The sequence below is a fragment of the Haematobia irritans genome, chromosome 3, assembly GCF_050003625.1.
Source record: "Haematobia irritans isolate KBUSLIRL chromosome 3, ASM5000362v1, whole genome shotgun sequence".
Lineage (NCBI taxonomy): Eukaryota > Metazoa > Arthropoda > Insecta > Diptera > Muscidae > Haematobia > Haematobia irritans.
The window spans coordinates 70,510-95,980 of NC_134399.1; the positions used below are offsets into that span (position 1 = coordinate 70,510).

A 25,471-nucleotide genomic window follows, 5' to 3' on the forward strand; every position below is an offset into this window, starting at 1 on the left:
ATATGGGATATGTTCGACACGAGCACTGTCGTCTGGAATAACTGATAGTCTGTAAAGCGCATTATAGCGTAAATTTTGTATTAGGTGAATAAACGAAAACACGGCTAATATTTTAGCCAGAACGAAATAACTATGTTGCCATATTTTTCACATTGCGGAATCTTTTGTTTCCAAATTTGTTTTGCTGTCGTATTCTTGTTTTCTCTGCCTGGTGCATAAAAACAATCTGTTTGTTTCATTGTTAAAGATATTTCGAGTTAATATATTTCGCTACAAAAAACGATTTCCAATTATTGTCAAATCATTTGTGTCTGCGATTTTCAAATAGTGTATAACAAGAACTAAGAAATTAAATTGAAAATATTAAAAAAAAAAATAAGTCAGAATATAGAAAAATTTGGTTTCACTCTTATATAGGAGAAATTTCGATCTAATTACCATGAGTACCATATCTGCATCTGCGGCTGAAATAGAATCCATTACAGCTGTCGAAAAAGAACTTGACCGAGTAATCAACAAATTTACTGAAATACGTGAAAATGCTGCGGCGGAAATCAACGATGTTGCCTCGTTGTTGCAAGAACTTTTACAAGTTTTGGCTAGAGCTGAACAAGAAATGGCTGGAACTATAAATACTGGAACCCAAGTGGATGCCGACGATCACATGGACGATGAGGCAGAAATGTTGGTAGAAATGGAACGTAAGTTTTTTTTTTTTTTGAGGCCACATCTTTTTTGTTTTAATAGTCATTCTATGTAAGCAGCCTCTACCCCACGTTTAACGGACAGTCAAATATGCATAATAACAGAAGCTTTACAAAAAACTAACGAGAAATTACAACGTCTGTCTAGCGAACATCGTGAGTTGCATGGAGCCGTTTCCAAAGTAGGCAAAGTTATTGATCGAAATTTCATTTCGGACTTCACGGCCACAACAAGAACTGATGCTCTTCAGGACGAAGATAATATAATGCTCTTAAATAAAGTCATGGCTAAACACTATTGTCGTCAAGGCATGGACGATGTGGCTCAATTGTTAATCAAAGAATCAAAAATGCCAGAGGAAATGGCTAGGGAAGTTTTCGAGTCTGAGCGTAGTTTTGCCGAAATTTTTCGTATTTGGAAAGCCATTCAACAACATGATTTAAGCTTGGCTCTAGAGTGGACGTCGAGATACTCAAATGAATTGATTGCCAAAAATTCTACATTAGAATTTAAACTACATCGTTTGGCATTTTTACAAATCATATCAAAAGGTATTTCTGCTCAGAGCGAAGCTATAGCATACGCGCGGAATAATTTTCACAAATTCATTGATCGCTTTGAGCAGGAAATACCAAATCTAATGGGATGCTTCATCTATTTACCTTCGGGTATAGAAAATTCACCATATAAGCATTTGATATCTCCAGAAATGTGGACTGAAGCGTCATACATATTCTTGAAAGATGCATGTCACACATTGGGTATCAGCAAGAACTCCGCACTATCGGTAGTAATCAATGCAGGTTGTACAGCTTTACCAGCTTTGCTCAATATAAAACAGGTGAGATCATTTAAGGAATAATACCTAGAGTCATATATATCTATTTTAGCATCGCTTGATAACAATGTATCCATGCAGTTTTTGGAGTCGAAACATTTCTATAAATCTATATATGTTTAATATTTTTGCAGGTAATGCAATCCCGCCAAGTCCTCAACATATGGAGTGGACGTGACGAATTACCTATTGAAATTGACTTGGATCCTGAATATCGATACCATTCTATATTCGCTTGTCCTATTCTAAGACAGCAAACTACTGAGGAAAATCCGCCGAAAAAATTAACATGTGGCCATGTTATTTCTAATGATGCTCTACATAAACTAAGCAACGGCCACATACTCAAATGTCCATATTGTCCCGTAGAACAAAACGCTGAAGAGGCAGTAAGGATCTACTTTTAAAGATGTTCACATATTTATTCGCCCATATGTAACGCCAACGTAATATAGGATAAGATATTATTACTATTATTGTATATTTACCGTCAATTATGCACGACGGGGTTCGGCTGAATGATATCGATTATGTATCGTTTCAACTGCTGTATAAAAAATAATAAATGTTAGCTTTTTTCCTCGATGAAAAGAAGACTGTTTTTTAAACGATTAGTTTTGGAATATGGTCAGCAAATATACATAGATCCATTTATTGCCTAGAAATTCTCGATACTTTTTTCGGTAGCACATCACGCTGCTACAGAGGAAAATATTGGAGCTTGTATATCTGGTAAACTAGTATCCTGATGATTGTGAATATACATAGATCCATTTATTGCCTAGAAATTCTCAATACTTTTTTTGGGTAGCACATCACGCTGCTACAGAGGAAAATATTGGAACTTGTATATCTGGTAAACTAGTATCCTGATGATTGTGGACCAACTTGAAGAGCCCCGTCCCAATGGACGCTGGCATGCCCAATATTATACGTTCCGATACACCATCGACGGCATCAGTTTGTCCGAAATAGGCGGCATCAAATAAGTGATCTGATGTTTTTTCAAACTAAATTAATAAGAAAAGTTTATGGTCAAATAAATTCTAAATTTGAAGAGTTGCGTAACTTACAGAGGCCAAATTAAATACACTTTCTCTCATTTTAGCCAAACCATGGCGTGTAATACCCAGAACTTCGCCACGTGACGTCATCTGACTAGCTAATAACATAATGTGACGATGATCCACACTCATGCCATGGCCCTCCATAACATCTGTAATTTCTGTCATAATAGTTGTACGTGCTGCCTCAATACCCAAGGTATTGTAAACTTCCCATATATTATTGCTCTTTGTTTTTGTGCCCACTACACCGTAGGTGGCCATGACGTCTCTTAGCCCTGCTCCTTCAATACATAATTTGTATGTAGCAGGCAAACGGGAATCATCGATTGCTATCACGGCTCTAGAAATATGTGGGAGACCAGCTACAACGACATTTTGTATTGCCGACGATAAGCGCTGCAGTTCAGCATTCAACGCTCCACCATGTTTTGAACTATCAATACGTACGATTATAATGGAGGAACCCATAATATCCACCAAGGCCGGTTTGATGCGCAACTTAGAAGTACAAATGCTAGATAAAATTAATATATTATAATTGATTTGCTATACATTGCTAGTGGAGTACGTACGAATAACGTATTGTCTCTGCATTAATTTCTAAACCCAACACTTTGATGCGATTCAAATCGAGACGTATTACCAAATAACAGTCATCTTGCTTGTACACCTCTTCAATGTATGACGAAACCTCGCCAAGAGTTGTTTTTTCAATGCGGGATTTAACTTTACGTGCATATTCCATGCTGGTATTGTTTACAATTTCCGCTGTTATAACTGGTGTTGATATAGTTTTGGTCGCATTGATAATCTCCACAATACGTGGCACACCTTGCGTAATGTTCATGGAGGCTACACCGGCAAAATGGAAAGTCTTTAATGTCATTTGGGTTCCAGGTTCTCCAATACTTTGGGCTGCAACGGCGCCAACAGCAGTTCCGGGTTCAGTTACAGCTCTGTTATATTTGTCATTAACCCAACGCATAAATGTTCGTATTTGTCCTTCAGTTAAACGTTCTATCTCATTGCCGAGTTGGGGATGCTTCTTATATTTTTCTTGCACTTTTGATATTTTTTCAGAAACTTTTTCTATAAATGATCTAGAAAGAATTACGATGAATACTCATGTAAAAATGTGTGTACTAATCATATCTACTAAACGATTAAACTCTAAAGGTGGGTATTAAGTTCGAGTATAGCCGCTAAAATCGTCATTTTTTCACGATTACTTTTAAGGAATACAAACTTTGTGAAAATTTGCTTTGGGCTTTTCCCCATCAAGTTATAATAAAATTTGCAACAAATATGTATAATTTCATGCATTTTTCTTACTGATTTAGTTTTCACTTTAGCAATTTTAGCGGCTAAACTCGAACTTAATACTCACCTTAATTCATAATTCGATTATCCAGATTATGAAATACGGTTTTGTATGTTTGTGTTCGGGAATAATTAATAATTCCCTTAATCTTCTTATCCAATAAATTCCTATGAAAATTGCTATGTATTCACAATAGTTTCTATTTTTTTTTACAATTTTGTTAAAACTGTAGTCTTTCTGTAGTTAATTTTATGATATCAAGGTATGACCTAAGACGGCTTAATTGATTAAATGAATATTTAATCAATTTCACACTTCCGTGTGTCGAAACAAGTCAAGGCAATAATTTGAAACAAGGCAACCAATGTACCGAAAATTATATGTACTCACATTACTTCAGTTTGAAAATCTTTACGGCTCATTGTAAATTCATCTTCGGAGAGTATATTTTTTGTAGCATCCATTATTTTCTTAGCAGGCAAAGACTCTTCTCCGCGATAAGGAAAACAAGCCCTTAAGTGATTCAGTTGACGTACCATATCAACAGGTTTATTTTTCACTTCCATAAATACAGGATCCAAGCCATCACCGCCGTAAATAAGTTCGACAATTTCGCCAATGGCATTGCGAACGGACCCGTCATAATGGACCACCAAATCTTCCAAACACTTAAAAAGAGGGTAGCATTCGGTAATGAATGAATTTATATTTATTCTATATTTTTACCTTAACTAGACGTCTTTGAAGATAACCAGTTTCTGCTGTTTTGACAGCTGTATCTACCAAACCTTCTCTGCCGGCCATTGTGTGGAAAAAGAATTCCGTAGGTGTTAGACCAGAAAAGAAACTGTTTTGCACAAATCCTCTAGCGGCGGGAATTGCAGCTGTAATTTAAATTGTTGTTAGTGAACATTTTTAAGACTATAATTACAAGACATACAAAACTTTTCGAAGTGAGGCAAAGCTCTATTTTCAAATCCATTTGGTACCCTTTTACCGTTAATGGCCTGTTGGCCTACACAAGCAATCATTTGCGATATATTTATATTGGAGCCTTTCGATCCAGAGAGGGCCATTATTAAAGCGCTATTAGTGGGATGAAGTTCGCGAAAACAGGCCTTTGCTGCTTGCTCTCGTATTCCAGACAATTCTCTTAACATAACGGCTTCAAGCGTTTGTTCTGGTGTACAACCAGGCTGGCATTGTAATGTGCCCTTTTTCATTTCTAATATGTACTCATCACACTTGGCATAGCCCTTTTCCAAGAGACGTTGCTTTTCTTCTAAGAGTTTTGCACTTGGCGTAACATCACTTATTCCAAAGGAAAATCCACGATTTTGTATGAAATATGAAGCGATCTTAAAGCAAATAAATAAATACAATTTTTAATCAATCATGCCTGAGATTACACAGAAGCTTTTCAGATGGAATTTATATTGTATTTAGTGAACCCTTTCTAAGACTATAATAAAAGACACAAAAAAGTTTTCACAGTGAAGCAAAACCATACTCAAAGTCCTTTAGTATTAATTTATTGTTAATGGCCTGTTGACTTATACAATCCACGTTAACTAGAATTCAACTGTCATTTGCCTTATAAAAAATGGGATTTTAAATCCACTTTTAATAGATTTCGAGCCTAATGTGTATGAGGATAATATCTCGATTGTGTGCATATAAAACTGTTAGGTTTATTGCAGAAAAAAAGTTTAAAATTGTAGTACCAGGTAATGGAGAGGTTTGGAGAATTTCATACTAAATTCACACAATGTGGATACATGGGGACTCCCTTTTTTCTAAAAAGTGACCTTTTTTATTTAAATATTTTTATTTAGTCGTTTCTAAGTTAATAAAAACCTGTTGAATCATTTTTTGTCCGGCAGTTTGATTTTGGCCGTTAATGGGTTAAAATGATGACAGAAAACGGCACTTATGATTGATGGTAAAAATGAATTATGAGCAATTCAATCATTAATTTCCTCACATTTTGGAGCAAAAATTAATAAATTTGCAGCTTCCCTTTGTTTAAAAATTGCACCTTTTTAAATTATGTTCGAAATTGACCGACAATCAAATTGACAATGTAGCGATGGATATTAATAATTTGGTAGTAGTTGGCTTAAACATTACAAATAGTTATAATGACCACATTCAAAATAAAACGAACGAATACTACTAGAATACTGGTTTATCGCATTGAGAAAAAACATTTTCAATTATTGCATTAATTTGCCAAAAAGCTTCTAAACTCGCATTTGTTTCCCACCATAAAGCTCGATTGTACGTAATTGCAAATTACAATTAAAGAAACTTTCTTCTGAATATAATTCTTCTCACACAAAGTTTTATCAGTTCGCAGGGCAATTTTTATGGCAAATTATGGTTAAGAGCAAGTAAATAGCTTATCAGGAATGTGTGTATTATTTTGCTGAATAAGAAACTCTTACGTTATTGGATTCTGAGCAAAAATATACCCTTATCATAATTTTTCAATATCAGTTACAAGAAATCGACAGCAACATCGACGGATAGTACTTAAGTGAGTCGCCGATCGTTCTAGCCAATTGGTATACGATTGTCTAAAAGAAAGTTGATATAGTTTTAGTAGGCACAGCTTTGCACAGTAACAACGATAGTATAACGGAGTACAGTAATTTTAATTATTATTGAAAATCACACCAACGTACTATGCAGACCATAGACTTTCAATTGTTTATTCTGTCATTTGCAAGTGCAGTGCTGTTAGGGAAAAGTGTTCAGTTAGAGGCATGTGTAACATAAAACAAATTGTAAATAAAAAGCCCTGGTTTATTTGAGTTCTATTTATAGGGTCGCATTGTTTCCGGTTATAAAGCTGATGTGGGACAATTTCCCTGGCAAGTCATTATAAAACAAGACGAATTCGATGACTTGCTATGCGGTGGATCAATCATTTCAGATAACTGGGTTCTAACAGCTGCCCATTGTTGTTACGGCTTTGACTCGCTGCTTCTTAGATTCGGCACCATTGATCTATACGATGACAATGCTCTCAATATGACAGCGACAGAAATTTATATCCATCCGGGCTATAACGACTCGAATTATAACAATGATGTTTGTTTGATCCAGTTGCCAGAATCATTGACATTTGGTGATACTATTGCGCCCATTACTATAGTACCAAGCTCTATGTCTTCGAACACGTTTGCAGGGACCGTTGCTACAATAGCTGGCTTTGGGATAATGAATGATGAATACATGGATCCTTCCGCTGACTTGCTTTGGGCTCAGGTACAAATTATTTCCAACGAAGAGTGCAGCGACGTTTTTGAACCTGGCTTAGTAATCGATTCTACTATGTGCGGTAAGGGATATGGTGTTGCAAATATGTCCATTTGCAATGGTGATTCTGGTGGACCTTTGATAACTAAAGATCCTGATCATAATTGGATACAAATTGGCATAAATTCCTTTGTCGCTTTGGATCAGTGTACAGAAGGTTTACCCTCAGCGTTTGCTAGATTGACATCATATTTACCTTACATACAAAATGTGACAGGTCTTTAGTCGCTGGAAAATTAATAAAGTAATGGAATATTCCAAAATGATTTGATTTGAAAATTTTAAAGGTATCTTTTCCCATCAGGCAATATTATAACGGTAATCGGAAGTATAATGCACCAAAACTATAAATTACTTTCCCGAAATTTCATATCATAATAACACATGAAAAAACTACCATTATAGCAATATAGCGGCAATCGTACACAAAATGTATCAAAATTATAAATTATTTCATACTATAACATTAACAAACATTCAATATACATTTTTGGAATATAAAACATAATTTAGGGAATGGTTACAGAACAATTTGGCTAAATATTTTATAAGACCTTACGATAGATAAAACAACATAATTTGCATAGAGATGTTTACTATTTTGCTGTTGTCTTGTTCTCAATATTATTATATGTCACGCATCGACATGCTTTGCTATTGTTGCGATTGACGTGTTCAGTTGAAGTACATTCAACGAAAGTACAAAATAAATCCCTAGATAAGATAATAGGAGTTATAGTATTAACAAAAAACAAGCAATCAGATTTTAATTTGCAATTGACAAGACACTTTTGTTAATATTTTTCGTGTTCGCATTTAGCAATGATAAAGAAGCAAATTAGAGAGTATGTCACTCTTCTTAATTATTGCCAGAACAAACAACATTGTTTGACATAAATTCTAAAGTCAAAAAATATTTTTTACACTAATGAATTCTTTCGAATCTTTAATTGGCTTTATAGGCTTTTTATAACGGAATTTTTGAAATAAATAAATACATTTGTGAATATTTTTTAACTGAACCACTAAATGGTAAAGAAAACATCCATATTAATAAATGAGAAGTAGAATTTTATACACTACTATAAAACCTAGTCAGGTTGGCATTAAATGAAAATTATGGTCATTACAACAAAAACTACATTCTTGTTTGTTCAGATGGCATTTTTTTAATTGCTTGACAATGAGGGACAGGGAGTTGACAAAACGCAAACTGAAAGCTTACAATAAGTATTTAACTACTTTTAATATTCATCCATAGAGGTATTCGTGGTTAACTTACCCTTGCTAGACGCCACATACATTTCGTGGCAAAATTTTCTCCAAAATCTCTTAGAATAACATAGAAAATACAATTTTTGGTTCCCGAACCCATTGTACTTTTATCCATGGAACCACAAATTAATTCCGAGTTACGAACGATTACCCCTTTAAAAAGAAAGAATGAAAGCTAAACAATATATTACAAAATTATTATTTAAATCAATCGACTTACACGAATCTTTAATACATAAGTCATAATTACAGGTATAATTTCTTCCTTTTGTTATGAGGTTAACTTTGACTGGGCAAAGTTTATTTGGTTTCAGCAATAAACTAAATATTTGTTTTCCTGTCCAGAGTTTACGAGGCTTTAAGATGGCAGGAGGGGGCATATCTATTTGCATATTTGCATCGGGACCTGCCAAAAAGCAGGCCGCCAATTGCATTGCCTGTTCTCGTGTAAGAAACTCATCTTTCTGCGTCAACAAATAGCCTCCTGTGATAAAATCTTGGGTTGCAGCAATTAGGATTTCACCATTTTTCGGTGTTACTAAATTCGATTTGTTGCCCATTAGTATCAAAGCCTCTGCTCTAGCTTCTTCGGTTTGTGGTAAATGTAAATTCATTTCGTCGCCATCAAAATCAGCATTATATGGGGTACATGCACATTCGTTAAATCGGAAAGTTCTTTGAGGTTGCACTTTGGCTTGATGGCACATAATAGACATTTTATGCAACGATGGTTGACGATTGAACAAAACAATGTCACCGTCACAAAGATGACGTTCGACAATATCGCCACATTTCAAATCATGAGCTACCTTATCACGATTGCCATAAGCCAAGTATTTTTTAAAAGTTGAACCTCTTTGCTGCACATAATTCGCTCCAGGATGGATATTGGGTCCATTCTTTACCAATTCCTTCATTTTCTGAATGTTGGCTGGGTTAACGCGTTCTGGATATGTTAATATTTTTGCAACTCTTTCAGGTACACCGACTTGATGAATCATCAAGTTTGGATCAGGTGAGATAACAGTCCGTCCTGAAAAATCGACACGTTTACCAGAAAGGTTGCCGCGGAATCGACCTTGTTTTCCTTTAAGCCGTTGTACAAGTCCTCGAGTTGTCTTTTTCGGCGCCATGTTTAATGGAATGCCGGATATTTCACTATGGAAGTATAAAGCCACATGCAATTGTAAGAAGTCCCAATCCTCTTGAATAAGCTCTATTTTACCACCGCCGGTCATGTGTTTCTGAATAACATCGTTAATAAGTAAGATTTCACTTTGTTTCATAGTCAAATCGTCTTCAGTTCTATACGGAAGTGTGGAAAATAAAGGACATTAGAAGAAAAATAAATACCTTTGATGACGAAAAAATTAAAACAGAATTATAAATTTGGTAACTTCTACGACGACGACGATGTATTTAATAATTTTGCTATGAGTTTTGGTTAATCTTTGTCCTTTGTTATTTTCTGAAATTGTTGTATTTTTGGGAACTAATAAATTGTCTCTTTATAAGTGAGTCTTAGATGTTCTTAAAACTTTTTCACAAAAAATATCCTGTCTCGATATATGAATTTTTCAACATCAACAACGAATCAAAGCGACGTGGGGAATATATGCACATTTACAAGGCGAAATGTTTACTCACGCACACCCACGACTCTAACGAAATAAAAACCGTACTCACCCACGATCAACTTTTAAGGACTCAGACTCGGAATTCAAGAGTCTCAAGACATTTTCGAATAAGCTAAGTAACAAAATAGCAAAAATACACTATGTTTTACCAGTCTACTAAGTGTTATTTATATCCAAAATAAAACGAGGATGGCTTATGGGAAATAATCTTGATCGGGATTGTGTTTTTTTCGTGAGTGTGTGTCTGATCACGAATTTGTACGCAGTTATTTTATTGTCCACTCAGATTCCCGCACGACATATTTGTCATATAACGCGCACACATTTACCAAAAAACTTACGTTCCTGCCTTGACTTCCGATACCACTGATGGCCTAATGCATACTGGCGGTACAAATACTCTTGTCACAATTAGATTAGCCGGATTCGCACCTTCGCAAGTCATACCTAGCAAGGGTATATCTGGTTTTGGTATACTTTTGAATAGTTCAAGGACTGTTAAGGGATTCAGCTCCTCCAAGTGATTGTAGTTACCCAACATTTGATTTAGCTCTCTATTGTTTTCTGTTGCTTGTAATAAATCATCTAAATCTTTGGACATTAAAGCTTCCTGCTTCTTGCCTTTGTATGGATCATGTAAAATTTTCAATAATCCTGGACCTTTCTTCACGCCACCATTCACGGCTTCGCAATTCGGACATTTTGTAGACTTCTTAGCTTTGGTCAATATTTGCCCATGCAAAGCCTTTTTGGCTAGATAGCTGAAATTAGGATTTAGCAATTTCTTCTCATACATTTTCTTGTCGTTGTCTTTAAGCATGACATGTGAGCACGATTTACAAATCATTTGTAAGATATTAATTGTTGAACGAAAATGGCCTATATGAAAGACGGGTAAGGCCAAATCTAAGTAGCCGAAATGACCAATACATTCGTTTAAACCCTGGCCACAAGTCTCACACGTCGAATCCTTACTGCTTACGCCCATACGACGATCTAAAACACCATATGGAACAGGTTGGCGTTGAGCCTGATACAAATTCTTCGAAACAATGCGCAATTGAGACTCCTGTTGAATTTCTTCCGGACTGCTTATACTGAATTGTACATGTGATCTGTATGGAAGAAAGCGTAGACATTCTCTAGAATAGGTATTTCATATTTGTAACAATACATACATCTTCTTGATTAGATCTGCTTCACGAAACTGTTCCTTAGGCATTTTGTGACGGTTAGACTTAACGCCGTTTTCAGAAAAATCATGAACAACAAAAATTAAATTTTTAAAAGCGTGCTAAAAAAATGGAGCGCAATGTTTACGTTTTCTTGAACTAGAGTTGCCAAGCTGAAATTATTATCTGTAAAATGCTTAATAAAGTAAAAATAAGTAGGTAGTGTCCTTGCCAACATTTATTGATTTTGAAGACACTTCGGAGAATCCCCACCACGTCGCAAACAGTTGTATATGATACCAAAAACTTGTCTCAAAATTGCCGTCACTATTGAGAAGTTGTACCACTCCAAGTTACTACAAAAAGTATCGCATTAGATCAATTTAGATCGACCCCAATAAGAGCCCCTTAAAACTATTAGAAAAAGTGAATTTTAAGATAGTTGTAAAAGAATCATTGCTTTTTGAATGAAATATCCTATACAGCCAAAATTGTTGTACTCGTTCTTGTCGTGTGTCATCTTGCAATTTTTTGAAAGGTTCTGGCAACGCTGCCTTGATATGACAACGCTATTACCTCGTCTGTCACAACTTCTTACTCCTCTTACATTTTACTTTGTTTCAGGTTATTTACTTTTATATTATTAATAACAATAATTCAAAATGAGTGAAAAAAAGAAAAATAAAAAATCCGTAAGTATAAAACGTCGTATATTGTCTATTAATGTATAAAAAGTTAATCTTCTTGTAGAAAGAAGAAATAGCAAAGGAGTTTGACCTTCCGGAACGAAAGTCGAAGATTGCAACGATAATGAAGCAAGATGGTTTTTTGTACTGCATATGCAGAACATCGGATTGCTCCAGATTTATGATGTAAGTACGTTTTAGGAAAATCCCTCTTTTGGTATTTTCATATCATTCTCTCTTTGGTAGTTGCTGTGATGGTTGTGAGGAGTGGTATCATGGCGATTGCATAAATATCACCGAAAAGGAAGCGAAACATATTAAACACTACTATTGCCAAAGATGCAAAGAAGAGGATCCAACTTTGCAAACGGTATTTCGAGTCGTTCCCGTAGAGAAAACAGCGAATCCAATGGGATCATCAGGTATTCCGTTGGAGCAGGAGAAACGTAAAAAATCAAAAGATCTCACGGCTTCCGGTGACGGACCAAAACTGACGCCGAAAGTCAACCGTTGTGGTACATGCGAAGGATGTCGCACCCCAAATTGCAATCTGTGCGAGGCTTGTCGCGTTCGTGTTGGCCACAAGCCACGATGTGAAAGACGAGTATGTCTTGTCCAGCTACAGGCAGAAATGACTGGAAATGTACCAAGATCTGCAAAGGAGAGAAAAAAGGAAAAACCTAATAAAGATCGCCAAAGAAAACGTAAACGGTCATTGACTCCGGAAATATTTATTAATCCGGAATTGGATGGTGTAAGGCAGTGCTATGGACCGGGCTGTCGCCACAACGCCCGTCCGCAATCAAAGTATTGCAGTGATGAATGTGGACTTAATTTAGCTACTGCTCGAATTTTTCAAGTTTTACCTCAACGAGTGCAGGAATGGAATTTAACTCGTTGCCGAGCGGAAGAAGAGAATAAAAAACAATTGGACCAAATTAGATCTAAGCAAGGTTTGGTCCGCTTTGCTTTAGCTGAATTGGATAAACGACACCAAGAGCTCGATATGATTGTAGAAAGAGCAAAGCATAGTACTCTTGACCCAAATTTGAAAGAACACAACGATATAGAAGACGAACAATCAATGTATTGTATAACGTGTGGTCACGAGATACATTCCCGTACCGCAATAAAACACATGGAAAAATGTTTCAACAAATACGAATCGCAAGCTTCATTTGGCAGCATATTTAAAACTCGAATTGAGGGTCAATCTATGTTCTGTGACTTTTATAACCCCGCCAGTAAGACTTATTGCAAACGATTGAAGGTCTTATGCCCTGAACACTGCAAGGACCCCAAGGTAAACGACACTGACGTATGCGGCTGCCCTTTAGTCTCAAATGTGTTCACCCCAACGGGAGAGTTTTGCAGGGCTCCCAAGAAGAGCTGTTACAGGCACTATGTGTGGGAGAAAATACGTCGTGCAGAAATTGATTTAGAAAGAGTGCGACAGTGGCTAAAGATGGATGAATTATTGGAGCAAGAACGACAAATAAGACATCAAATGGCATCCCGTGCAGGAGTTCTGGGGCTTATGCTGCATTCCACGTACAACCACGAAGTGATGGAAGAACTGTGTCGCCAACAACAACAATTGGCAGCCGCCCAGCAACAAAAACAATTGCTCGAAAAGCAGGAATTTCATATAATGCAACAGTAGAGCTTATCAACTTATGGCAGAACAAGGAATACTCCTGACCTAGAACAGTTCTCCTTTCCCCTACCGGGCTACAACTACTCATCACTGTTGTGCCTAGTTGATCCACAGGAAATATTGTTGTATTATTTTTATCCTCTTGACATAAAAAAAAATAAATAAAGAATAACAATCTGCATGAAGATTACCATATTTTAAGGGATTATTATTTAATTATTAAATATGTTTATTTTACTCATCATATTTTTGTAATATTTTTGTGAGTTGTGTCGTTAAAGTTATAAATACAGTAAATAAGAGTAGTAATAATTATATATTTGCTTATTCAATGGCTTTATCCATAAATTCCAGAAATCTTTTGGCATATTGTTCGGGATCGCATGTCGATATGCCATCGACGTTACTGCCATACTTTACGGTCTTTGCTGCCTTTGCAGCCTGCTTCTTCACGCCATATTGAGTTAATACATCGATGATTGCAATGAAATAAATCTCACGTCTCTCTTCAATACTGGGAATAGCATATTTATCCACCTCGTATACAACCTCTTTATACTGGGCGCATCGTGGTGAGTCTGGAGGCGTGTTGTATGTCCATCGCTCACCGCTGTCACACTCTTCACTCTCGCTGTTCTCACTGCGTCCGGTTGCACTTTGAGGATTCCCACCTTGCAGTTCCTCTTCTTCAGCACGCACACAATCATGTAGACCCACCAGCAATGAATAATCCATAATGTGAAGTTTTGTTAGAAGCTCCACATCGTTGGTGAGCACATCCATTATTTTCTTCTTGGCCTCTTCTCCGATTTCAATACGTACCTTTTGCTTGATGAAGTCATTATCTTTAAATGTGGGCAATTGCTTTTCTAATTCCTTCTCGGAAGCCTCGCGATCTACAGTACTGCCTTTTAGGTCAAATTTCTTATGTATAGTCAAATTGGAACTGAAGACATTTCGCATAACCACGAAGTAATATTCTACACTTTCAACGGTGATGCGATACATGCCTAAATATTGGGGCAACAAAGTGTTGCCGTGACGTTCCACAATATATGGATGATATTGTTTCAAAAATGCATGCATACGCTCTATTTCCTCCGAAGTCAAACTCTTTATTATGAAGAATTTATTGTAGCTCTCGTAGAACTGAGCCCCAGATTTACCCGAGGATCCAATACTTACTGGTTGACTACGAGTCAGTGACTCACGGTAGTCCAAGTCGTCAACACCGAAGCGTTCTCGCAAATTACGAAATACTAATGGGCAATACTCCTTAACTTTAAAATGCGAGGGCATATTTTCCTTATTGAACAAATGATTATCCACTTTTATCTTAGAATAAGCACGGAAGTCGTCCGGTAGCAGCATCACAGGGATATTCACATGGCTCAGCTCATTGATCGTGTGATCCACACCCCACATCAAAACACTTAAAATTGGCTCATTTGCGCGGAATAGCTTTACTTTTTGGTGCTTTACACGGAAATGCTTCTTTTTCAGTATACGTGGTTCAGACGAACCTCCTTTTTTATCCATTTTGTCGTCGTCGCCCAAGGTATAGATTTTTCTTCAGCAAACACGACACACACACAGATTTTTTTCTCCAGTCCGTCGCCCAAAGATTTTCAACAAATTCCTATCTCTTAATAACTTATGATGCAGGAATCAATGTTTGCTTACGATACTTCCACAAAAGGTGTGTTTTTTCTTTCTATAAATGATCCATTATTTCTCGCATATATCTGTATATCTATTAGCGCTTACAAATTCTTTTTGTTTTTTTTCATCAACAGTCAGCTGTTTCCACACCAGTGTTGCCAGTTGCAGAATCATACCAACTTTCTCGAGGATAAATTTTAATTCCTGGTAATCTCGACAACATCACACGAAGTAATAATAAACAAACGGCGGTACATTTTGCACTGAAAGACCAATCGGAGAGAGGCAATTTGCTAATTAATAATGAGTCGATTTATTAACCCTGCTGTTAGGTTAGGCTCATTTGGTCCATTTTTTTCTTTTTTCCTTTGTAACATGGAATCGGTGGTATATATTGACAACAAATTTCTGCTAATGGGTTCATTTTATACAACAATAGTATATACAAAAAAATCTAACTTTCTCCAATACTGAGAAAAACACAAAATAACGAAAAAAAGGTTAGTGGACCATTTGGTCCATAGTAAGTTTTTATTGACATTTTTTAAAAACTTTAAATTTATTTTTTTATTTGTACATATTTTTCATTACAAGTAATGCACAACGTTTTTCGGTTAGTTTTGCAAATAAATTTGCTGCAAATGGAGCATTTTACGTCACACTTTGATTTGCAGCAAGCACAATTTCTACACTTCCGAGTACCATTTTTGGAAGCCTCTGAAGCTGTGCATGTTGTACGTATATTTGACAATAACTGGGCTGAGAATCCTTGTTGAGGTAATCTAGATCGTTTTGTCATATATTTGAATTTGTCATATATGAATATTATGATTATTATATGATTATTTGGCATGAATATTATAGTATGGGCCAAATGGTCCCTTAACCTGGGATTCGTAAGTTTTTTCTAACCTAACAGCAGGGTTAAGTATGTGACGCAGACAAATCTGTGGATCGTGTTATGTTATATGAGAAAACTCGAACTTCTGGAATTTTCTTCAACTCCAATTACCGTAGACAGCGGAAATATATAATAGAAAACCGTTTTGGCAATATAAAATAATTTAAAACTCAAAATTAAAAAAAAAATATTAATCCTTAAAATAAGAATCAAATATATAAAATAAACTATAAAACAATATTTGTAAGTTTCGAAAGGTATTTGGTTTCATTAGCTGTTAATGTCCTAATTGTTTAGAAATATTAAAATGTTTTTATTTTTATTTTTCTTTGGATGAATGATTTAATTATCCGATTATATACAACGGGATTAATGTTGCAGATTTTATAAACGATTGGACTTTAGTAGTTCTGATATATCTAGTCTGATATATCTTCTTTCTCTTCTTCAGATTCCTGTTATTTTTTACGTATTACCAAAAAGTAACAATGCACTGCATCACTACCGTTGAAAAAGAACACTGTATAGTTTTCGACCACCGCCCATAGCACCGGAGGAAAGAGACCTTTGGCCCAACTAAGATCAGACAATTACAGGCGCCACGACTCCTACCTGTAAGTGATTGATAGCAGCGTAGCTGACGTATGTCCCATCTGCAACCAAGGGCCACATGACTCTCGTCACCTTTTCGCTTGCCCAGCCAGAGCTACTCGACACACCACCAGATCATTCTGGACACAACCCTTATCGCAGATTTTCTTGATGTGGAAAAACTGAAGTACCTAAGCGCATAACATAGAATGGATGAAAGTACATAACAAACTATTACAAGAACAACTGAGTAGTTAATATGCATAACCAAATTTTCCTATAGGAAATATATTTGTAATGACATTGGCGTTTGGCTTGGTTGTCAAATTGTTCTTATATCTTAATGTAATAACTCCTTTCGTTTGAAACTAATAGATTGTATGTACATTTGACCTTGCCCAATTGGTTCTTACTTTCAGTTCTACTCTATAATTTTTTGGGCTAAATATTTATCTACTTCGTGTTGGGAATGCAACATCTAATTATGTTCTTTAAAATACTAATTTACATGTCGACTGGCAAGCCGATAATTATAATTAGTTCTTAAAGTTATAAAATTGTAGTAACTTTTTTAAAAATTTCAATCCGAAATTGGTTACACCAGACGGCTAAATCAACATTGAATTTCACCACGACCAACACTTTGTGACTTCCAAGACCGATATTTCAATGTGTTACAAATGAAAGTAAAAATATAATAATAAATGAACTGCAAAAATCCCATGGTGGAAGGTATAAAGGGCAATTTTGTTCTTAGTTTGTATTGTGTTTAAAGCAAGCATTGTGTGTTCTTAAAAAATTTAGCTCCCCTAATTTAAAGTTGTCGATGGTACAGGCGGCATAGCCTGTCAGATAAAACTACTACGAATAAACTAGCTTTATGTCCGATAGTTCATTCTAGGTGAACGAAACGTTTCGTGTTGTTTATAAGTTCCAGGATTTAACTATTATCAACAACTTTGGAGAAAAGATCGGCAAATAGGTAAAATTATGTGTTTATTTATAAAGTAAAACAAGTATATATGGCCGTAAGTTCGGCCAGGCCGAATCTTATGTACCCTCCACCATGGATTGCGTAGAAACTTTTACGAAAGACTGTCATCCACAATCGAATTACTTGGGTTGTGGTATCTTAAATCGTTTTCTAAATTGTGAGTTAGTCCATACGTGGTATATATTAGACAAAAAAGGTATGTGTAGGTAAGTCTACAAATAATTACGAATCGGTATGGACTTTTGCACGGTACGTAGGGAGCCAGAATTGAAATATGGGGGCTATATACAATTATGTACTTGATATGCACAAATTTTTGTGTGATTGGGGATCGATTTATCTGAGGGCTATATATAACTATAGACCGATATGAACCTAGTTAGGCATGGTTGTTCACGGCCATATACTAGCACAATGTACCAAATTTCAACTGACTCGGATGAAATTTGCTTCTCCAAGAGGCTCCAAAACCAAATCTCGGGGTCGGTTTATATGGGGGCTATATATGATTATGGACTGATATGGACCACTTTTGGCATGGTTGTTAAATATCATATACTACCACCACGTACCAAATTTTAACCAGATCGGATGAATTTTGCTTCTCCAAAAGGCACCGGAGGTCAAATCTGGGGATCGGTTTATATGGGGGCTATATATAATTATGGACTGATATAAACCAATTCCTGCATGGTTGTTGGATACCATATACTACAATCACGTACCAAATTTAAACCGAATCGGATGAAATTTTCATCTCTTAGAGGCTCCGCAAGCCAAATCTGGGGACCGGTTTATATGAGGGCTATATATAATTATGGACCGATGTGGACCAATGTTTGCATGGTCATTACAGACCATATACTAACACAATGTACCAAATTTCAGCCGGATCGGATAAAATTTGCTTCTCTTAGAGGCTCCGCAAGCCAAATCGGGGGATCGGTTTATATGGGTGCTATATATAATTATTGACCGATGTGGACCAATTTTTGCATAGTTGCTAGAGACCATCTACTAACACCATGTACCAAGTTTCAGCCGGATCGAATGAAATTTTCTTTTCTTAGAGGCTCCGCAAGCCAAATCTGGGGATCGGTTTATATGGGGGCTATATATAATTATGAACCGATGTAAACCAATTTTTGCATGGTTATTAAGGACCATATACTAACACCGTGTACCAAATCCCAGCCGGATCGGATGAAATTTGCTTCTCTTAGAGGGTCTGCAAGCCAAATTTGGGGGTCCGTTTATATGGGGGCTATACGTAAAAGTGGACCGATATGGCCCATTTGCAATACCGTCCGACCTACATCAATAACAACTACTTGTACCAAGTTTCAAGTCGATAGCTTGTTTCGTTCGGAAATTAGCGTGTTTTCAACAGACGGACGGACGGACATGCTCAGATCGACTCAGAATTTCACCACGACCCAGAATATATATATACTTTATGGGGTCTTAGAGCAATATTTCGATGTGTTACAAATGGAATGACAAAGTTAATATACCCTCATCATATGGTGGAGGGTATAAAAATAGTTATTTTATAAAAACAACAGCACAAATTAAACGATTATAGTCGTGAAATCGAACATAGTATCAGTCTTAGAGTTATTCCCTTTAAAATGTATTGGATATATTTTGGATGCTTCCGGAAAAAAATGTTTCCGGTGGTAACACTGTTCAAGGCTATACACGAGTAAAACATGAATGACGGCTAAAGACATACATTGCACAGTGTCACGATAATCTGTTTTTATAGACGAGAGTTTATTTATAAATACATTTTATGACTCCATGTTATCTTTTAAAAATAAAGTGGTCATACAAGTGTGAAACATCAATGACTTCCATACGGTATTAAGGTAATATTGTGAATCACCACGAGGGTTTGGTTTTAGACGGAGTTTTTTCTTATAATCTTACTTTCAGTAATTATGTGTTTACTCTATTTATATGATGTGTATCATATCAAGCAAATGTGTAGCACTGATAACGTACCTATCCAAGAGGACTATTTTTGGATGTATGTACATATTTGCTATACAGTCGAACAAGGTTATAATGTACTTGCAGTGACTGTCATTTTTAGTTCGTTATATCCGAATTTCGTAATATTTCTAGGAAAGAAGATAAAGAAAAATGTTATTACTTTTTAAAAGAACTGTTCGAAAACTATTTGCATCCTCATCTGCCTTGAACGATTTCAAATCACTGTGTATTTTTGTCTACGGATACAATCAAAATGAAAATGTATGAATAAGGTTGCGGCTTCATGGACGTATAGGGCCCGTATAAGAAAATTTTATAAAGCACCAGTGGGTCGATAGGTATCCATGCTCCATTATAACGTACTTTCAGTAGAAATCACTGCCTCACTAAAACGTGCTATTTATACTTTATACAGTACTAACAATTAGATAACACAGGATTAGATAAGGCAGGACGAACAAAAGTAGAAAATTTGAATGCTGGTTGGTTTGTCATTATCACCCCCCATAGTTCATTTAAGATTGATGTTTGGTATTGCTATGTATTCAAGAGTTAGTGATTTGATAAAGAGAGATGGTATTTCCCGTTAGATTTATTTAATTTTTTACTGTAATATGTACGCACAATTTGAAAATCACGGTCACGGACAGCATGGGCATTACAATGGGTATCTTATGTCATGTTTAATTCCTAATGGATAAGGGTACTTCTCAATTTTTGAAAATATTTCATTTTTGACTTGTAGAGAAGTGGTTGAACCATTTATATAAATAGTTTCGTATCTTTTTTTAAGATATGCTTCCAAAGCACTTTTGTTTCGATTGAAAAAGTACATCTGTAAGATATAAAGCTATAATAACGAAGAATGGAGTTTAAAGCTATGAAATGGCGTTCAAACCTCTTTTTGATAAAAGTTGAAACAATATTCGTCCGAGTTTGGCATATTTACTAATCTTTGCATACATATATTTTCTGGACAACGAAGGTACACTACTTTGTTAGGAGGAATATCAAAATCTTCCAAAATCTCTTTAAAATGATGAAGGGTATTGGGGAAGTTGACCAAAACCCACCCTTGGCTTAGACAGTCTCTTTCTAATATGCGTTTAGCTATAATGCTGGATAAAACTATTCCTTTATAATGACAGTTGTTGTTATAAAATGATTGTTGAAGTTCTCTGGCCAATGGTTCATGAGAGTTTTCGTCATCACCGCTCAGATATTGGTTGATTAAAAACTCTGCATCAACTAAATTTGGATTCCTAGTATTAAGAAAACACATATACCTCAATTCCATTTTATTACTCACGATATACCAAATTGAAACGTTTTGCTAAATAAAGAGCTTGTGTCTTACGGCCCGAGCCACGCCTACCATAGATCACCACTCGATATAAAAAATTGGAAGACAACTTCAGAGATGAAATCAATGAACGTTTTCCCTGCATTGACCCGCTTCTATGAATAGTTGCAGCAATGCGTTTAATATTTTTGATTATCCATAGGTTAATATCGTATGGGCGTTCTAAAGCGCACTCCACTAAAATTTGCTTTAACGATAAAAATATTGAACAATTCAAAATAGAATTGCAATCAACAATTATCAATTAGAAATTGCAGTACATTATCAGGTTTACCGTGAAAATTTCAATGAGCTTATGTTTTTCGAAATACATCATTATTTCTGCGCAGTATTGGGTCAAAAATGTGTTGCAATGCATTTAATTTAAGTTTTAAAAATATATTGTATATTTAGAGATATTGTAAAACTTTTGACATTAATACGCACTGAGAAATAAATATTTCAAAACTACTACGGTGCATGCTTTTATATATTTGTAAAATTTTTAATTATTAAAATGTTACGCTAACGGTTTTCAAATCCTCTAATATTCGTGTGCTATTCGATTTCCGCGTCGAAAACTAGCTTATGTTCACTGAATAAATTTTAAATGGTTTCGTTCATGTTTTGGCAAGGTTTGATAAAAATATAATGAACTTCAAATATATTCATGCTCTTTTAATTTTTTTTGCAGATTTTTGTTTCTGTATCTACCGACCAATTCATTTGGGCGTAGACATGTCATCATATGTATGTGAATTAATTGTATGATGCTTCTGCAAATAATTGATACTGCCCGAAGAAATTGTCTTAGAAAAACGACAGCCGAATTTGTCATTCTAGCACTAGGAAATAATGGACGGAAAATGGGTGAGGGACATCAATATTTTCTTCGCCAATCTCAAAATTAACAGAAATGCGTTTTTAGTACAAAATACTATCTTCCTAATGCCATCTAGGGGAAGCCGGTCCGACTTGTACAACACAAGACACAGATAAATTAAAAAATAATTGGTTTCTTCTTACTACAACTAATATACATAAATCAATATTAACTAATTCGTCGTAGCGCCAAACAAACTGTAGTTGCTACTAAATTAAAATGGCAACTACATTTTTAAAATTTGACATTTCTTTTAAAGTTCTACAATCAGCTGTGATAAGAATTTTATTAAATAAACTACATTCTTCATAGCATTCCCTACAAGAGGTGGCTGACTTGTACACAGAAAAATGGCTCTGATACCTCCCGTTACTCGCTTGTCTTCTTCGATAATAAGGATATTGGGTTGTAACCCAGGCCCTATGACACTCCAGGGAACAAACACATATCTGGTGGGAACAGGCAAATCGTAAGTTATATCAAATATACTAAAGGTAATGTTCAAAGTCCAAATATTTATGAGCTCTTGCTCTATTTTAGGCGAATTTTGATTGATACGGGTGATCCCGATGTACCTGAATATATAACTAATTTGAGAGGTGTGTTAAAAGAAGAAAAAGCTTATATTGGAACCATATTATTGACACACTGGCATCATGATCACGTTGGGGGCGTTAAAGATGTTCTAAGAACTTGTGCTAATAAAGGTATACTATTGAAGCATTTTATTAGTCTTGTATTTTTTGAGACGGTACTAGGTTCGGTTTTCGAGTTAAAAACACTTTATTTTTAAATTATAAATAAAAACATATATTCCTGGTAAATATCGAAAAAACCTAAATGAAAAAGAAGGTATAACTTGAGATAAATTATCTGCTTCAAATCGAACTGCTTTTGGTAAAGTAACTGGAAAAATTTCAAAGCGAAAACCGAACATAGAGTACCGGTCTTAGCTGAGTGGCTGGGTATATTTATATAGGTATTGACATTTTGTATCGTATTTCATTGTATTTCAAAAGTAAACCTTAATAAAGATTGCCAGGTATACAAATTCCCCAGAAATGATGCTGAAGATTTATGTCCGGAAATTCCACAGGATATAAAAGTTGCAAAGTTGGAAGATCAACAAGTTTTCGAGGTCGAAGGAGAAACGTTGAAAATTCATCATACACCTGGTCACACAACAGATCACGTTGTACTGACTTCATCTGAGGGGGTGTTGTTCAGCGGAGATTGCATTTTGGGTGAGTCCTAAAATATAATTTTTACATATTAGCATAATATTTTCATTTTTAGGCGAAGGGACCGCAGTATTTGAAGATTTGTACGATTATATGAGAAGTTTGAATAAAATTCTGAACATTGAACCTTGTGTTATTTATCCCGGACATGGTAATATCGTCGAAAATCCTTCGGAAAAAGTTCAGTACTACATAAATCACCGAAACCAACGTGAACAACAAATTCTAAAATGTTTTGCTGAGAGAAACAAAGAAAAACTGCAAGCCATGGATGTAGTTAAAATTGTATACAAGGAAACGCCCCAAGAGTTATGGCCAGCTGCGGCATACAATGTCAATCATCATTTAACAAAACTGCACAAAGAGGGAAAATTACTTAAATTTGATAGCTCGGATAGTGATTACCATTCTTATATGTTTTCTCAACAGTCCAGCAATTTGTAATTGATACTAATATTGTAAAATAAGTGCAACGTTTATTTTTTGTAACATAAATTCTTAACTTATCGAACTCTCGGATTTATATCATTTATTGTAAACTGTTATTCCTCGGGTTGAAATGTAATTGTTTCGTCCTTAAAATTGTGAACAGCATCAAACCATATATCATCAGGCCCATCCGCACATGGATCAAACATAGTAGGGAATGGGGGTGCGGTAGTATGTCTTCTTAAAGGCAAAATCGTATCATATATGTAGACAAGGCCATTGGTGGAACCAGGAATAGAGCTGCCATTGACCCACATAACATTGTATTTGGTATTAATTCGCCATATTCGCAATCCTTTTGCTATCCTCCATCTATTACCCATGTGACCGGGCATTTTTGTACCAGGCCATACCCGTCCTTTTTCGCCACCGCCACCGATGTTGCCCGGGCGTCTATGTGTTTTTGTAACACCATGAGAAGCTGGCATGCCTTTGAAACCATGGCGCTTAACAACACCCTGGAAACCATGGTCCACTCTAAATAAATAAATCAAATACATTTACAAATATGAATGGGCCATACCAGTTCCATACTCACGTTTTACCCCTCACATCGATATAATCGCCTACTCTGAAATGCCCTACATTAAGCGGTGTTCCCACTGGTATAGCAGCACTAGGAGAAACTAAAAAACGAACTAAGTGTCGTTTAGGCATTAAGCCTGAATCTTTAAAGAGACCACAGTATTCTTTGGTCAATGTAGAAGGGTCGCAACTTTCAGCACCAACCATCAAGCATCCGTATTTATTCAATTTTGCAACGGTAGGCATTTGAGTTGGTGTATACTGTTCTGGTGGTATATACTTTACTACGTGGTTATCCGCAATTTGTAGTAAAGTGGTACGGATCTTTTCTCCATTTTTTAACCACAATGGATATTGACCAATTTTACGGGCAATGAGTCCAGTCCTGCGAGTCAATGGTGTCCAAACTTGATCTGTGTCCACCTCATTGACTTTTACCAACAGCTCCCGTCGAGATTGGTCGTACGACGAGACCCCTTTAACAATGGCGGGTGGACCATATTTGTCATGCACCACTTCTTGAACAAACGATTTGTTTTCTGAAGTCACTAAATTGTCCCGCATCTAAAAGTTAAAGACATATGTGAATAACGTATAAATTCTGACAACTTTGTCAAAGTACCTTGCGTTCTTTACGAAGGAACCACGAGGGATTTCTTAAATGTGGTCTGCTAAGTTGGCCTTTCTCCCGCACTTGCACTTGTGTAATAGTCGCCGGGTTCAGCCTTTAACGGAGAAGAAAATTGAGGTTATAACTATTTTTGTAGTTCCACATAATACTACCTCAATTTGCTTAAATCTAGAATCAACGTTTTAAGCATTTTGATCCTTTATAGATGATCCTAATATATTAATGGAAACTATAGAACTGATTGTGTTTCCTCTTGCTCGCAGTTTTTTTATATGAAAATACTATTAACGTTAAGACGCCTCTAAACCTTCTTATTGACCAGCAAGTGTAAAATAAAATGACACCATTTACACTCTGGATATATTATATGTTAGCGGATTATCTTTTCTGAGCGTTTTTTTTCAAAAACTTTATTATAAAAAACGTATTTATTGTCGTATTACGAAAATGAAATTATGCTTCTTGCTCTTTATTATTTCCCTATACAGAATCGAATCATATGCTTTTGTCATATGTCATGTATTATTTCGGT

At 35.7% G+C, this 25,471-nt stretch overlaps 8 protein-coding genes across 9 annotated transcripts; 4 read left to right on the forward strand and 4 right to left on the reverse strand.

Annotated features, from left to right (window-relative positions):
• Positions 1–191: 191 nt before the first annotated feature.
• Positions 192–2,137, forward strand: Sou (required for meiotic nuclear division 5 protein souji). The gene is made up of 3 exons (XM_075298550.1): positions 192–701; positions 765–1,546; positions 1,678–2,137. Exons 1-3 carry the CDS (start codon positions 440–442, stop codon positions 1,948–1,950), a joined length of 1,317 nt encoding a protein of 438 aa, XP_075154665.1. The 5' UTR covers positions 192–439; the 3' UTR covers positions 1,951–2,137.
• Polr3A (RNA polymerase III subunit A) lies at positions 1,942–11,506 on the reverse strand. Its single transcript, XM_075298548.1, has 10 exons — positions 11,346–11,506; positions 10,509–11,282; positions 8,751–9,835; positions 8,538–8,683; positions 4,872–5,289; positions 4,658–4,815; positions 4,322–4,599; positions 3,183–3,710; positions 2,617–3,124; positions 1,942–2,553 (listed from the first exon to the last, which is right to left on the reverse strand). Exons 1-10 carry the CDS (start codon positions 11,387–11,389, stop codon positions 2,359–2,361), a joined length of 4,134 nt encoding a protein of 1,377 aa, XP_075154663.1. The 5' UTR covers positions 11,390–11,506; the 3' UTR covers positions 1,942–2,358.
• LOC142228197 (brachyurin) lies at positions 6,441–7,534 on the forward strand. The gene is made up of 2 exons (XM_075298552.1): positions 6,441–6,697; positions 6,761–7,534. Exons 1-2 carry the CDS (start codon positions 6,620–6,622, stop codon positions 7,478–7,480), a joined length of 798 nt encoding a protein of 265 aa, XP_075154667.1. The 5' UTR covers positions 6,441–6,619; the 3' UTR covers positions 7,481–7,534.
• A 384-nt stretch (positions 11,507–11,890) lies between the features above and the next one.
• Positions 11,891–13,877, forward strand: LOC142228194 (CXXC-type zinc finger protein 1-like). Its single transcript, XM_075298549.1, has 3 exons — positions 11,891–12,031; positions 12,090–12,211; positions 12,272–13,877. The coding sequence occupies exons 1-3, from the start codon at positions 12,002–12,004 to the stop codon at positions 13,686–13,688; spliced, it is 1,569 nt and encodes a 522-aa protein (XP_075154664.1). The 5' UTR covers positions 11,891–12,001; the 3' UTR covers positions 13,689–13,877.
• On the reverse strand, positions 13,870–15,504 carry PIP4K (phosphatidylinositol 5-phosphate 4-kinase). Its single transcript, XM_075298551.1, has one exon. It carries the CDS (start codon positions 15,219–15,221, stop codon positions 14,007–14,009), a length of 1,215 nt encoding a protein of 404 aa, XP_075154666.1. The 5' UTR covers positions 15,222–15,504; the 3' UTR covers positions 13,870–14,006.
• Positions 15,505–20,387: 4,883 nt separating this feature from the next.
• LOC142228198 (adenylate kinase 8) lies at positions 20,388–21,605 on the reverse strand. Its single transcript, XM_075298553.1, has 4 exons — positions 21,466–21,605; positions 21,138–21,378; positions 20,727–21,076; positions 20,388–20,663 (listed from the first exon to the last, which is right to left on the reverse strand). Exons 1-4 carry the CDS (start codon positions 21,547–21,549, stop codon positions 20,487–20,489), a joined length of 852 nt encoding a protein of 283 aa, XP_075154668.1. The 5' UTR covers positions 21,550–21,605; the 3' UTR covers positions 20,388–20,486.
• A 717-nt stretch (positions 21,606–22,322) lies between these two features.
• On the forward strand, positions 22,323–23,805 carry LOC142228204 (beta-lactamase-like protein 2 homolog). Of its 2 annotated transcripts, none has more exons than XM_075298565.1 (4): positions 22,323–22,522; positions 22,594–22,760; positions 23,073–23,297; positions 23,350–23,805. In XM_075298565.1, exons 1-4 carry the CDS (start codon positions 22,404–22,406, stop codon positions 23,736–23,738), a joined length of 900 nt encoding a protein of 299 aa, XP_075154680.1. In that variant the 5' UTR covers positions 22,323–22,403; the 3' UTR covers positions 23,739–23,805. The 2 variants fall into 2 exon arrangements, with proteins under 2 accessions (XP_075154680.1, XP_075154681.1); XM_075298566.1 differs by having other exon boundaries at positions 23,088–23,297.
• On the reverse strand, positions 23,751–25,412 carry mRpL3 (mitochondrial ribosomal protein L3). The gene is made up of 4 exons (XM_075298564.1): positions 25,092–25,412; positions 24,931–25,033; positions 24,322–24,872; positions 23,751–24,260 (listed from the first exon to the last, which is right to left on the reverse strand). Exons 1-4 carry the CDS (start codon positions 25,127–25,129, stop codon positions 23,837–23,839), a joined length of 1,116 nt encoding a protein of 371 aa, XP_075154679.1. The 5' UTR covers positions 25,130–25,412; the 3' UTR covers positions 23,751–23,836.
• Between the last annotated feature and the right edge of the window lie 59 nt (positions 25,413–25,471).

What these genes read in the sequence shown, in the direction of transcription:
- Sou (XM_075298550.1), top strand. Translation starts at nt 440, where the DNA reads ATGAGTACCATATCTGCATCTGCGGCTGAAATAGAATCCATTACAGCT. An exon ending in AATGTTGGTAGAAATGGAAC is followed by an intron (nt 702 to 764) that starts GTAAGTTTTTTT and finishes CTATGTAAGCAG; the next exon opens with CCTCTACCCCACGTTTAACG. An exon ending in CTTTGCTCAATATAAAACAG is followed by an intron (nt 1,547 to 1,677) that starts GTGAGATCATTT and finishes ATATTTTTGCAG; the next exon opens with GTAATGCAATCCCGCCAAGT.
- PIP4K (XM_075298551.1), bottom strand. Translation starts at nt 15,221, where the DNA reads ATGGATAAAAAAGGAGGTTCGTCTGAACCACGTATACTGAAAAAGAAG.
- LOC142228197 (XM_075298552.1), top strand. Translation starts at nt 6,620, where the DNA reads ATGCAGACCATAGACTTTCAATTGTTTATTCTGTCATTTGCAAGTGCA. An exon ending in GGAAAAGTGTTCAGTTAGAG is followed by an intron (nt 6,698 to 6,760) that starts GCATGTGTAACA and finishes TTCTATTTATAG; the next exon opens with GGTCGCATTGTTTCCGGTTA.
- LOC142228204 (XM_075298565.1), top strand. Translation starts at nt 22,404, where the DNA reads ATGGCTCTGATACCTCCCGTTACTCGCTTGTCTTCTTCGATAATAAGG. An exon ending in CTGGTGGGAACAGGCAAATC is followed by an intron (nt 22,523 to 22,593) that starts GTAAGTTATATC and finishes GCTCTATTTTAG; the next exon opens with GCGAATTTTGATTGATACGG. An exon ending in CAGCGGAGATTGCATTTTGG is followed by an intron (nt 23,298 to 23,349) that starts GTGAGTCCTAAA and finishes TTTCATTTTTAG; the next exon opens with GCGAAGGGACCGCAGTATTT.
- LOC142228194 (XM_075298549.1), top strand. Translation starts at nt 12,002, where the DNA reads ATGAGTGAAAAAAAGAAAAATAAAAAATCC. An exon ending in AAAAGAAAAATAAAAAATCC is followed by an intron (nt 12,032 to 12,089) that starts GTAAGTATAAAA and finishes ATCTTCTTGTAG; the next exon opens with AAAGAAGAAATAGCAAAGGA. An exon ending in GATTGCTCCAGATTTATGAT is followed by an intron (nt 12,212 to 12,271) that starts GTAAGTACGTTT and finishes TCTCTTTGGTAG; the next exon opens with TTGCTGTGATGGTTGTGAGG.
- LOC142228198 (XM_075298553.1), bottom strand. Translation starts at nt 21,549, where the DNA reads ATGCATTGCAACACATTTTTGACCCAATACTGCGCAGAAATAATGATG. An exon ending in AGCTCATTGAAATTTTCACG is followed by an intron (nt 21,379 to 21,465) that starts GTAAACCTGATA and finishes TTATCGTTAAAG; the next exon opens with CAAATTTTAGTGGAGTGCGC. An exon ending in ACGTTTCAATTTGGTATATC is followed by an intron (nt 21,077 to 21,137) that starts GTGAGTAATAAA and finishes ATCCAAATTTAG; the next exon opens with TTGATGCAGAGTTTTTAATC.
- Polr3A (XM_075298548.1), bottom strand. Translation starts at nt 11,389, where the DNA reads ATGCCTAAGGAACAGTTTCGTGAAGCAGATCTAATCAAGAAGAT. An exon ending in GATTTTCAAACTGAAGTAAT is followed by an intron (nt 3,711 to 4,321) that starts GTGAGTACATAT and finishes AATTCTTTCTAG; the next exon opens with ATCATTTATAGAAAAAGTTT. An exon ending in GCAGAGACAATACGTTATTC is followed by an intron (nt 3,125 to 3,182) that starts GTACGTACTCCA and finishes AATTTTATCTAG; the next exon opens with CATTTGTACTTCTAAGTTGC.
- mRpL3 (XM_075298564.1), bottom strand. Translation starts at nt 25,129, where the DNA reads ATGCTTAAAACGTTGATTCTAGATTTAAGCAAATTGAG. An exon ending in CTAGATTTAAGCAAATTGAG is followed by an intron (nt 25,034 to 25,091) that starts GTAGTATTATGT and finishes TCTCCGTTAAAG; the next exon opens with GCTGAACCCGGCGACTATTA. An exon ending in TCCTTCGTAAAGAACGCAAG is followed by an intron (nt 24,873 to 24,930) that starts GTACTTTGACAA and finishes TTTAACTTTTAG; the next exon opens with ATGCGGGACAATTTAGTGAC.